The 11601-nt window shown below is 64.2% G+C and overlaps 1 protein-coding gene across 1 annotated transcript; it reads left to right on the top strand.

Moving 5' to 3' along the window:
* The first annotated feature begins 1436 nt into the window (after positions 1 to 1436).
* TEKT4 (tektin 4) lies at positions 1437 to 8772 on the top strand. The gene is made up of 6 exons (XM_061153914.1): positions 1437 to 1970; positions 3804 to 3874; positions 4210 to 4353; positions 5667 to 5889; positions 7829 to 7983; positions 8556 to 8772. Exons 1-6 carry the CDS (start codon positions 1437 to 1439, stop codon positions 8770 to 8772), a joined length of 1344 nt encoding a protein of 447 aa, XP_061009897.1.
* Positions 8773 to 11601: the final 2829 nt, after the last annotated feature.

Genomic DNA, 11601 nt, shown 5'->3' with positions numbered 1-11601 from the left:
AAGGTCAAGAGGCAAGTTAGAACCAGACATGGAACAACAGACTGGTTCAAAATTGGGAAAGTAGAACATCAAGGCTGTATATTGTCACCCTGCTTAATTAACTTATATACAGAGTACATTACATGAAATGCCGGGATGGATGAGCACAGGCTGGAAATGAGATTAATGGGAGAAATATCAAGTAACCTCAGATACGCAGATGACACCACCCTAATGGCAGAAAGTGATGAGGAATTAAAGAGCCTCTTGATGAGAGTGAAAAAGGAGAGTGAAAAAGCTGGCTTAAAACTCAACATTAAAAAAACAAAGATCATGCCACCCCATCCCATCACTTCATGGCAAATAGATGGGGAACAATGGAAACAGTGACAGACTTTATTTTCTTGGGCTCCAAGATCACTGAGTACAGTGACTGCAGCCATGGAATTAAAAGACGCTTGCTCCTTGGAAGAAAAGCTATGACAAACCTAGACTGTATTAAAAAGCAAAGACGTGACTTTGCCAACAAAGGTCCATATAGTCAAAGCTATGATTTTTCCAGTGTCATGTACAGTTGTGAGAGTTGAATGATAAAGAAGACTGAGTGCCAAAAAATCGATGCTTTAGGACTGTGGTGCTGGAGAAGATTCTTGAGAGTAACCTGGACAGCAATGAGATCAAACCAGAAAATCCTGAAGGAAATCAACTCCAAATATTCATTAGAAGAACTGATGCTGCAGTTGAAGCTCCAATACTTTGGCCACCAGATTCGAAGAACTGACTCACTGGAAAAGACCTTGATGCTGGGAAAGACTGAAGGCAGGAGGGAGACAGAAGATGAGATGGTTGGATGGCATCACCAACTGAAGCAACATGAGTTTGAGCAAACTCTAGGAGATGGTGATGGACAGGGAAGCCTGGCATGCTGCAGTCCATGAGGTCCCAAAAAGTAGGACATGACTGAGCAACTGAAGGACAACAAGCAGCCCAGGGACCAGGAGACACAGGCCAGGCCCTGGGTGGTCTTGGGGACACTGTCCCCATGACAGGACTTGCCTCCTTCCTACAGGGCAGATCTGAGGATCTGATTCAAGGCTCTCACTGGGGGCTGAGTAAACCCCCATCAGGGACACCTGGGTGCCCAGGAGAGCGCTGCCCGGGAACAAGTCTGACACAGGAGACAAGGGCCTGGCCTTCGTGCAGCGCCTCTGGCAGGTACCAGGTGTGGCCAGGACAGGTGGGGCTGGGGCCTGCCTGGCCCTTTAAGAGGGCCACTGGGTGGTGGGAGGGGGAAGAATCCCGGTTGCCTAGCAACAGAAGGGCTTGGTGTGTACTGGTCTCTGGGAGACCAGAAGCCACGTCCTGCTTGGGGACCCAGTGGCTGGAGCTGCCCTGCTGAGTGAGCTGAGCGGCCCCCCTCCCTCTCTCCCCACTCCTGCCTGTGCCTGGGCGGCGCCATGGCGCAGACGGACATACTCCTGACCAAGGAGCCAGCCCCACAGACGGTGCCAGCATGCCAGCTGCCCTGCAAGCTATACGATGGGGCCCGAAACACGGGCGCCCACACCTCCTCAGGCCTGGCCACCTCCGGCTTCCGCACGGCCAAGTACCTGCTGGACGAGTGGTTCCAGAACTGCTATGCCCGCTACCACCAGGCCTTCGCCGACCGAGACCAGTCGGAGCGGCAGCGCCACGAGAGCCAGCAGCTAGCGGCAGAGACCGAGGCACTGGCGCAGCGCACGCAGCAGGACTCCACGAGGAAGGTGGGTGAGCGCCTGCAGGACATGCACGGCTGGAAGTCGGAGCTGCAGCACCAGGTGGGGGAGCTGGTCTCTGAGACCGAGCTGCTGCTGGCCCAGAAGCAGCGGCTGGAGCACGCCCTGGACGCCACGGCCGGGCCCTTCTCCATCGTCACCGACAACCTGCAGTGCCGCGAGCGCCGACAGCACCCTGACCTCGTGCGCGACTGTGTGGAGATCGAGCTGCTGAAGGTTCGGCCGCCCGGGTCCCGGAGCTGCAGACCGGCCTCCCAGCTCTGTCCAGGCAGCACAACCTTCCCCGTGTCCCCCCCCTCGACTTGGCTGTCAGAAGCCTCGGTGCCTGGGCACCCCCGGGAGCCTGCACCCTCTGCACACGTGGGGACACTCAAGCACACGCCCAGGAACAGAGGGGCGGGGTGCCAGAAGCAATTGGTCCTGGGGCCTCCCTGGCTGGGGGCAGGAGCAGAACTAGGGCTGCCTGGGGGGAGGAGAGAGGTGGGTGGAGCGGGGCCTGTGTCCCGGGCCCGGAGGGTGCCAGGTCTGGCCTTCCCTCGGCCTGGTCCCCACAGTGGGTGCTGGGCAAGGCTGAGCTCCCTGCAAGGTGGGCCAGTCAGGCCCTGCTGGGTGAGGGGCACCGTGGCCTGGGTGCCCCCCTGCACAGGTGGCAGGGCTGGAGCCTGGTGCTTGTCCACTCAGCCCAGCCCCGGGCCCAGGGTTCCTGCTGTGCCCATTCCACCCCGGCTCCCACTCGGGGTGAGGCAGGGCCCAGGCCACGGTGGCATTCATCCTGGAACATGTGTCAGGACGTTTGCCTGAGGCAGGGTGGGGCTTGTTCCCCAGGCCTGGCTGCCCCTCCACAGTCCCCAGGAAACCAGGAGGGGCCTGAGCTGAGCCCCAGGGGCAGCTGGCTGGGGTTGGGATGCGTGCAGGGCAAGGGAGACCCTTCTGGTCAGGTTGTGGTTGTGCCGGTACCTACTGGGTGGTCCCTCAGTCACCCCTGGGTCCCGGCACCTGCTGAACTGCCCCTCTGGTCACCCTGGTTCATGCAGATGAAGCCTGACCCTGAGTTCCCAGAGGTGGAGCCCTACCACACCCCCACCCTGCTGAAGTCCATGTTGGAAATCCAGCCTCAGACCAGGGTGCAGGTGTGGACGGTGAAGGTGGGGTGGAGGCCACGTGCATCCCACAAAGAGACCCGGCAGGACCTGTCCTTGGGGCAGCCCCCTAGGACCGGGGGTCATTCAGGCCAGGCCCCTGATGCTGGTGGGGAAGGGCCTCAGCTCTGAGCAGGCTGCAGCCACAGGCACTCATGAGACGTGGGGAGACACACACACAGTCAGGCACCCGGGGACCCCCTCAAACCTGGGTACCTCCCTCAAGCCCAGGCCCTTCCTCTGCCCTCCCCCCAATGGCCCCACCCTCACTCATTCACTCAAGAACCTCCCAAGGCTCCAGGAATGATGGCTCTGTTTTGAGCCAGGCCCTCCGCCCAGCAGCACATGGACAAAAGAGTCAGGACAGGAAGGCGGGCCCACGGGTCAGAACCGGACGCAAGGGCTTAGAGCCCAGCAGAGGCGAAGATTCAGGTCCGGGGAGGGCTTTTCCTCTGCAGGAAATGAACCCGTCAGGGAAGCAGGAGGAAACACAGGTTTCCCATGTGTCCTGGATGTGAGGGCAGTCCTGGGTGGGGACTTGGTCGACAGGGCCCTCAGAGGCTATTGCCAGGCTCTCCAGGGACTGTGGGAAGGTTCCAGTGATGGGCCGGAGCCCGGGGGTGCTGTGTGCCCAGCAAGTGGGAACCACCTCTGGTTGATGCTCCCCACAGCCCATAGAAGACCCCCAAAGAACCCACTGCAGTGCCCCAGACAGGGTGCTCCAAGCCCAGAATAAATCCGGTGAGAGTCAGGCTCGCCCCCACTTCCACCAAAGAGGCTGGGAGTCAACAAGCAGGGCCACCAGCAGGGCCAGTTCCACTGGGCGTCACCCCAAACTCTGCTCCTCCTTGGGGTTTAAGAGCCCCCAGGTCCTCAGATTCTCACCAGGGGTGGGGGTCTTCTCCCCCAGGAGGCCGAGCTCATCCGGAACATTCAGGAGCTCCTGAAAAGGACCATCATGCAGGCCGTGAGCCAGACTCGGTGGGTCTGGGCGGCCTCCAGAGCCATCCTGGGGTGACCCCATCCCCCTACCCCTCAGGCCCCTGTGGGCAGGAAGTTGGGTGACCCGGCACTGAGGCTCCGCGAGGTGATGGATCGTCCCCGGCCAACAGCCAGGAGCATAGGGCAGGGAGGGGGCACTGGGCAGGTGGAGGTGGCCAAGGGGCCTGGACACCCAGAGCCAGACCAGCACCCCGGGGCCCACCGTCAGCAGATGAGGGCCCCCTGCCGCCTGGGGGCTGGCTGTGCCCAGCGTCGGGGGTGCACCCAGCTCCCCACCCGCCCTGACGCAGGCCCTGCCCGCTGTCCGCCCGCAGGCTGAACCGGGAGCACAAGGAAACCTGCGAGATGGACTGGTCTGACAAGGTGGAAGCCTACAACATCGACGAGGCCTGCTGCCGCTACAACAACCAGAGCACCGACGTGCAGTTCTACCCGCACTCGGCCAAGTTCGAGGAGAGGTGGGGCTGCGGGAGCCCAATGGGCTCCCCATCCCTCCGCCGGGGGTCCTCTGTGCAGCTCTTCTACTCCTGGGGTGGGCAGGCGAGCGGCGGGACCCCCACCCAAGTGCCGGGCACACACAGTTCACTGTCCCAGCTGGGCTTCACAGAGGGAAGCAGGACCCAGCATTGAGGGTGGGGTGTGTGTGTGTGTGTGTGTGAGAGAGAGAGAAAAGTGTGTGAGAGGGAGAGTATGTGTGTGAGAGAGAGTTGTATGTGTGTGTGTGTGTGTGTGTGAGAGAGAGTGTGTGAAAGTGTTTCTGTGTGACAGTGTGTGTGAGTGTGTGTGTGAGAAAGTGTCTGTGTGAGAGTGTGTGAGAGAGAGAAAGTGTGTGTGTGAGAGAAAAGTGTGTGAGAGGGAGAGAGTGTGTGTGTGTGAGAAAGAGGGTGTTTGTGTGTGAGTGTGTGTGTATGTGAGAAAGTGTGTGAGAAAGAGTGTGTCTGACAGTCTGAATGAAAGTGCATTGTGTGTGTGTGTGTGTGTGAGAATGTGTCTGTGTGAGAGAGAGTGAAAGTGTGCTGTGTGTGTGAGAGTGTGTGTGTGTGTCTGTGTGAGAGTGTGTGAGTGAAAGTGTTGTGTGTGTGAGTGTGAGTGTGTGTGACTGTATGAGAGTGTGTGTGTGTGAAAGAGTGTGTCTGTGTGTGTGAGAGTGAAAGTGTGTTGTGTGTGTGTGAGAGAGTGTGTGAGAAAGTGTGTGTGTGTGAGAGAGAAAGAAAAGTGTGTGAGAGGGAGAGAGAGCGTGTGTGTGAGAAAGAGGGTGTGTGTGTGTGAGTGAGAGTGTGTGAGTGAGAGTGTGTGAGAGAGTGTCTGTGTGACTGTGAGAGAAAGTGTGTTGTGTGTGTGTGCGAGAGAAAGTGTGTGTGTGTGTGTGTAAGTGTGTTGTGTGTGCGTGTGTGAGTGTGTCTGTGTGTGTGAGAGAGAGAGTGTGTCTGTGTGAGTGTGAAAGTGAGAGAGAGTGTGTGTGTGTGTGTGTAAGGGGGAGCGGGCTGCAGCTCCGCATGCGGCCGGCAGGGGGCGCGCGGCCACCACCCGTCGCAGCCACAGTAGTGGGGGCGCGAACGCGGGGACCCCGGGCGGCGCAGGAAGCGCCGGGAGCGCGCGCAGAGGTCCTACGGGCGCCATAGCGGGAGGGGCACGGGGGCGCGGCGTGGCCTTAGGACTGCGGGTGGTCGTTCGTGCCGAGGCGCTGGGGGCTCGGGGTGCGGCGGGCGCGGGGAGGCCCTGGTACGTGCCCCCACCGACCGCGGTGTCGGCCCACTCCCCCTACCCGCAGTGCCTCCACGCCCGAGACCTGGGCCAAGTTCACCCAGGAACACCTGTATCGCGCTGAGCGCGAGCGCCTGGCCTCGGTCAACCTGCGGAACCTCATAGACTGCATCCTGCAGGACACTTCCGAGGACCTGCGGCTGCAGTGCGACGCCGTGAACCTGGCCTTCGGGCGGCGGTGTGAGGAGCTGGAGGACGCGCGCCACAAGCTGGAGCACCACCTGCGCAAGGTGGGGCCTCGCGACTGCGCGCAGCCGCGGCCAGGCCACGCCCATCCCGCAGCCAGGGCATGCCTAGGTCACGATACAGCCACGCCCGTCTCGCAACCAGGCCACACCCAGGCTATGGTATAGCCACGCCCATCGCTCAGTCAGGCATGCCCAGCCCATGATTTGGCCCCGCCAGGGCAGCCCCTGAGACTGGCTCTCTGCCCATAACTACAAAGACCAGGCTCAGAACGGGTAGCTCAGACCATCAGACTCCCACTGTCCACTATGCCCTGGTCACAGCCTGGCCTGGCCCCTGACCCGCCTTGGCCCTGTCCATCATGAGGGACGCCTGCTCAGGGCCGCCCCCATCCGCCACCCCACTTCCCCAGGGCCCTCATTAAGCTGATGAGAAAACCTAGTGACATTTGAGGATGGTGGCATTGCCATTGGCGTGACTGATATGGGGGAGGGCTGCAGGCCAGAGCAGGGAAGGTGGAAGGAGGTGGCGGGCTCGGTTATCTAGGGGGTGTCCCTGATGCTGGCCCTGGCGCAGCAGGGCCCTGACCCCAGGCTCTCTGGGTGCCCATGGCAGGGCCTCCCTGCACGGCCACCTCGGCCCTGCCTCCACACCGCCCCCAGAGACAGAGGGTAGGGCTCGGGGTGCGAGGTGACCCTCGGGGCCGTCCTGTGTGGGTAGGGCTTGGGGTGTGGGGTGACACTCGGGGCCGTCCTGTGTGGGTAGGGCTGGAGGTGCGGGGTGACCCTCGGGGCCGTCCTGTGTGGGTAGGGCTCGGGGTGCGGGGTGACCCTCGGGGCCGTCCTGTGTGGGTAGGGCTTGGGATGCGGGGTGACCCTCGGGGCCATCCTGTGTGGGGGTAGGGCTCGGGGTGTGGGGTGACCCTCGGGGCCGTCCTGTGTGGGTAGGGCTGGAGGTGCGGGGTGACCCTCGGGGCCGTCCTGTGTGGGGGTAGGGCTCGGGGTGCGGGGTGACCCTCGGGGCCGTCCTGTGTGGGTAGGGCTGGAGGTGCGGGGTGACCCTCGGGGCCGTCCTGTGTGGGTAGGGCTCGGGGTGCAGGGTGACCCTCGGGGCCGTCCTGTGTGGGTAGGGCTCGGGGTGCGGGGTGACCCTCGGGGCCGTCCTGTGTGGGTAGGGCTCGGGGTGTGGGGTGACCCTCGGGGCTGTCCTGTGTGTGGGTAGGGCTGGTGCGGGGTGACCCTCAGGGCCGTCCTGTGTGGGTAGGGCTGGAGGTGCGGGGTGACCCTCGGGGCCGTCCTGTGTGGGGGTAGGGCTCGGGGTGCGGGGTGACCCTCGGGGCCGTCCTGTGTGGGTAGGGCTGGAGGTGCGGGGTGACCCTCGGGGCCGTCCTGTGTGGGTAGGGCTCGGGGTGCGGGGTGACCCTCGGGGCCGTCCTGTGTGGGTAGGGCTTGGGATGCGGGGTGACCCTCGGGGCCATCCTGTGTGGGGGTAGGGCTCGGGGTGCGGGGTGACCCTCGGGGCCGTCCTGTGTGGGTAGGGCTGGAGGTGCGGGGTGACCCTCGGGGCCGTCCTGTGTGGGGGTAGGGCTCGGGGTGCGGGGTGACCCTCGGGGCCGTCCTGTGTGGGTAGGGCTGGAGGTGCGGGGTGACCCTCGGGGCCGTCCTGTGTGGGTAGGGCTCGGGGTGCGGGGTGACCCTCGGGGCCGTCCTGTGTGGGTAGGGCTCGGGGTGCGGGGTGACCCTCGGGGCCGTCCTGTGTGGGTAGGGCTCGGGGTGCGGGGTGACCCTCGGGGCCGTCCTGTGTGGGTAGGGCTCGGGGTGCGGGGTGACCCTCGGGGCCGTCCTGTGTGGGTAGGGCTTGGGGTGCGGGGTGACCCACGGGGCCGTCCTGTGTGTAGGGCTGGAGGTGCGGGGTGACCCACGGGCTGTCCTGTGTGGGTAGGGCTGGAGGCGCGGGGTGACCCATGGGCTGTCCTGTGTGCAGACGCTACGGGAGATCACGGACCAGGAGCACAACATTGCGGCGCTGAAGCAGGCCATCAAGGACAAGGAGGCGCCTCTGAAGGTGGCCCAGACCCGCCTCTACCAGCGCTCCCACCGGCCCAATGTGGAGCTGTGCCGAGACGCTGCCCAGTTCAGGTGCTGTGGCCACGGGGGCCGCCCTGGGCTGGGCCGGTCACCCTCCACCACACGGGCACCGTCCACCCGCCCCCAGGCCTCCTCAGCCTCTGGGGCCCCCTTGAACACCCCCAACACACAGCCCTGCAAATGTAAAGAGGAAAGACGCTGGCCCCCACCTTGCCCCCCACACGGGGCTCCCACGTCCCTTCTCCTGCCCCAGCACCACTGGACACTGCACGTCCCTTTGGGGGACACCGTGTGGGTCTCCAAGTGCCAGGGCTGGCCACACTCCCCACTTCACCCTGGTCTGGAATCTCGGGGTCTGGGAGGCAGAGGTCCCCGAGACACATGGCCACCCCGACCACCTGTCCTGGCCCTCCACACCTCTGACGTCATGGTGGATGCACCCCCCCCACCCCAGCCTGGCTTCTGGGTCTCCCCTGGGGCTTTTGGGGATCCTTCTATGGCCGAGCGTATTGAGTAGGATTCCCCACCCGGGCGCTCAGCCTTTGAACCCAGGGCCACCCCCTCGGCGCCCTCGGCAGGCCTGGCGTCTGGGGTGGCCCCGTTCAGCCCGCCTCTGCCCCCAGGCTGGCGAGTGAGGTGGAGGAGCTGAACCTGTCCCTGGCAGCGCTGAAGGAGAAGCTTCTGGAAGCAGAGCAGTCCCTGCGCAACCTGGAGGACACGCGCATGAGCCTGGAGAAGGACATCGCGGTCAAGACCAACAGCCTCTTCATCGACCGCCACAAGTGCATGGCCCACCGCGCCTACTACCCCACCGTGCTGCAGCTGGCCGGCTACCAGTGACCGCCGGGCGCAGGGCCCACCCCTCCTTGAATAAAGAGCACATTAGCTTTCTACTCAGGGTGCGCACCTGGACAGGTGGGCATTGCCCGTGGACCCCATCGTCCCCGCCATGGGAGGCCGGGGGTCTCCTGCCTAGGGCACCCCCAGTCCCCACCTGGGGACAGGGGTCAGTCGAGGTCCCCCTCGTTGCCCTCCGCTGACCACCTGGGCCACCTGCCAGATGCTTCAGGGAGAGCGTCACCTCCCATCACCATGGGTCACATCCTCTGGGCCCTGCGGTGGCGGCTGAAGCTCTGTTCTTCGCCATGCCCTGGACAGTCACCCAAGGCCGGCTGGCACGCTGCTCTCGTTAGTGGGGGTGTCAGAACATGGTGCTGGCCCGGCTCCCCGCGAGGGACTTGGCCCCCAGGCTGTATACTGCAGGCCTGGGGCAGTGACCGCCCAGGGAACTGTGGGACCACTCCCTGCCATCCCCACCTGGCGCGGGGCGGGTGCCAGAGGGCACACCTGAGCTGGGGGTGGGTGGTGTCCACGGCTCTGGACAGAAGTGGGCGCTGCCTCTGGGGCGCCCCCCGAGCAGCACCAGGCCCTCTCTCTCCCCCTCCGCCAAGGCTCTCTCCCTGTGCCCGCTGCTGACGAGCTCAAGGGGGCCGCTTCCCTCCCCAACAGCAACTCATCAGCAGGACTCGGGCAATCTACATTAAGAGGCTAGGAGATAATAACCCGGCCGCATGCTCACAGCTCTCAGATCCCATTATCAGCCGAGGCCGCTCTGTGCGGAGCCCCCATCAGTGCCCAGGGCCTCTGTGTCCCAGCCCCCACCCCCCAGTGTGGCCACTGACGGGGAGCCAAGTGGAGATGCTGTGCGAGGCTCATTATCTCCACAACCCGGGGGGCCGGGCACTCATTGTCTGCAGTTGTCTCATGACCACCCATGAGGCCGGAAATCTTGTCCTCTTGTAGAGACAAATGACCAGGCCCTGGAGCTGAGGGATGGCCCTGGGCTGCTCAGCAGGTTCCCAAGGTGGTGGCTGCATCCCTCTGGGGAGTCAGCAGCCCTGGGGAGGAGGCAGACAGCTACACCCACCCCCAGGGATTCAGGCCCTGCAGGAGTGCGGAGCTGGGAGGCGCAGGGGACACCAGGGCCCTGAGGGTGGCTGAAGCCCGGGGACACACTGGCCACTGCTGAGTCCACGGTGCCCACTTTACAGATGGGGAAACGAGGTTGGACACCGTGAGCAGTGGAACCCGGGCGTCCACCTCTCTCTGGGTGCCCCAGGAACCCCCAAGATGAAAGTGGAGCGGGCAGAGAGGAGCCCCTGGCCCACCTCTGGGCCCAGCAGCACCAGCCGGAGCCTGGGTTAGCCCAGCCCTGGGTCGGGAGTGGGTGGCGTCTGCAGAGAGGCCTCTGTCCAGGCCACCCACATCTGGAATCCAGCAGAGCTTGTTCATACAAGGACAAGGTGTGGGGACGGCTGGGCACTGCTGCAGTGTGAACCCTCACCTCCAGGGGCCGGGGACATCCGGGAACCGGCTCCAGCTGGCAGGCTCCCCTGACCACAGCCCTCACCAGGTCTGCTCACCACCCAGCAAGCCAGCCCCAGATGCCCGCAGCCTGCATCCCGGAAGGCAGCCCCGGCTCCCCAGGCCACGGCGGTGCCCCGCCGCCAGGCAGCCTGGCTTGGTGTGGCGGTGGGCGGGGGGATGCTTCTCAGGGAGTCACATGGCCTCATGTTCAGAGGCCGAGGCGTCAGGCACTGCCCGGGGCCCAGTGTCCAGCTGCTCAGGCCCAAGCAAGCATGAGGCCAGGTCCTGGTGTAGTCACAGCCCCCACCTACCACTGCTCAGGGCGCCCTATGAGTCATTCCTGCCGGAGGGGGCTGGCATCACAGGGACATAACCCTCATCCCCTGAAAGGCTGGGCTACTGTCAAGGGCCCCCGACAGGGTATCACAGCAGGCCTCTCACTCCGCTGGGCACCAGGGCCCGGGCACGGTGTGGTGGAAGGTGGGGGCAGACACCACGGCCTGGCCAGATGCTGCCCCCACCCCCAGCGCCACCTGCCAGGCCCAGCCCCCACGGTCCAGCCAGCGATGGGCGCCGGCGAGGGGTCTGTCTCCACTCAGCCACTGCTCCAGCCTCCCCGACTCCCCCTAAGTCACCGCACCCCGGATAGCAGCCAGCCCCACAGTCCCAGCCACCCCAGGCCCCCAAGCCCCGCCACAACAGGGCTGGGGGAGGTCCCCAGAGCCCCCCAGGCGGGGCTGCGGCAGGTGGCAGGCCGGGCGGCGGGCAACGGGGCCCCATGAGCCTCCTGCCGGGAGCTCGGAAGCTGGCCCGAGGCCTGTTGGTCTTGGATGGCCCAGAGGGAAGCCACGGGTGCCTGGGGTGGGCATGAAAGGGCTCTTTCACTGGCCGCTGCGCAGAGACGCCGGAGACCGCCAGGCAGGCAGCAACACCCGGTCGTGAAATGGTAACAGGGGGGTGGGGGTGGGTGGGGGTCTTCACAGCAACCTTGAGCAGGGCCTGGGGTAGAGGCCCCAGCAGCACAGGCCTGCCTGCGGGGGTGGCTGCCCAGGAGACACCCACGCCGGTCCTTTTCCTCCATGGGAGGGGTCCGGGAGAGTCCTGCAGGGTCCAATGTGGCTCAGGGGTTGGGTGAGGGTCTGCGAGGTTTGAGAAGGAGGTGGTAGAGAGAAGGGGTCCCACCTGCCGGGAAGGCTCAGCCTGGGAGTGGGTCTCAGGCTATGTGAGAGGAAGGCCCTCATCCTGGGCTACAGTCCTGAGGGCTTCCTGGAAGAGGGGGCCTGGGTATTTGCTCAGGATGGC

Source organism: Dama dama, chromosome 10, assembly GCF_033118175.1.
Source record: "Dama dama isolate Ldn47 chromosome 10, ASM3311817v1, whole genome shotgun sequence".
NCBI classification, from domain to species: domain Eukaryota; kingdom Metazoa; phylum Chordata; class Mammalia; order Artiodactyla; family Cervidae; genus Dama; species Dama dama.
Note: the sequence above shows the minus strand (reverse complement) of the source record. Positions and strands in the feature narration are given on the sequence as shown.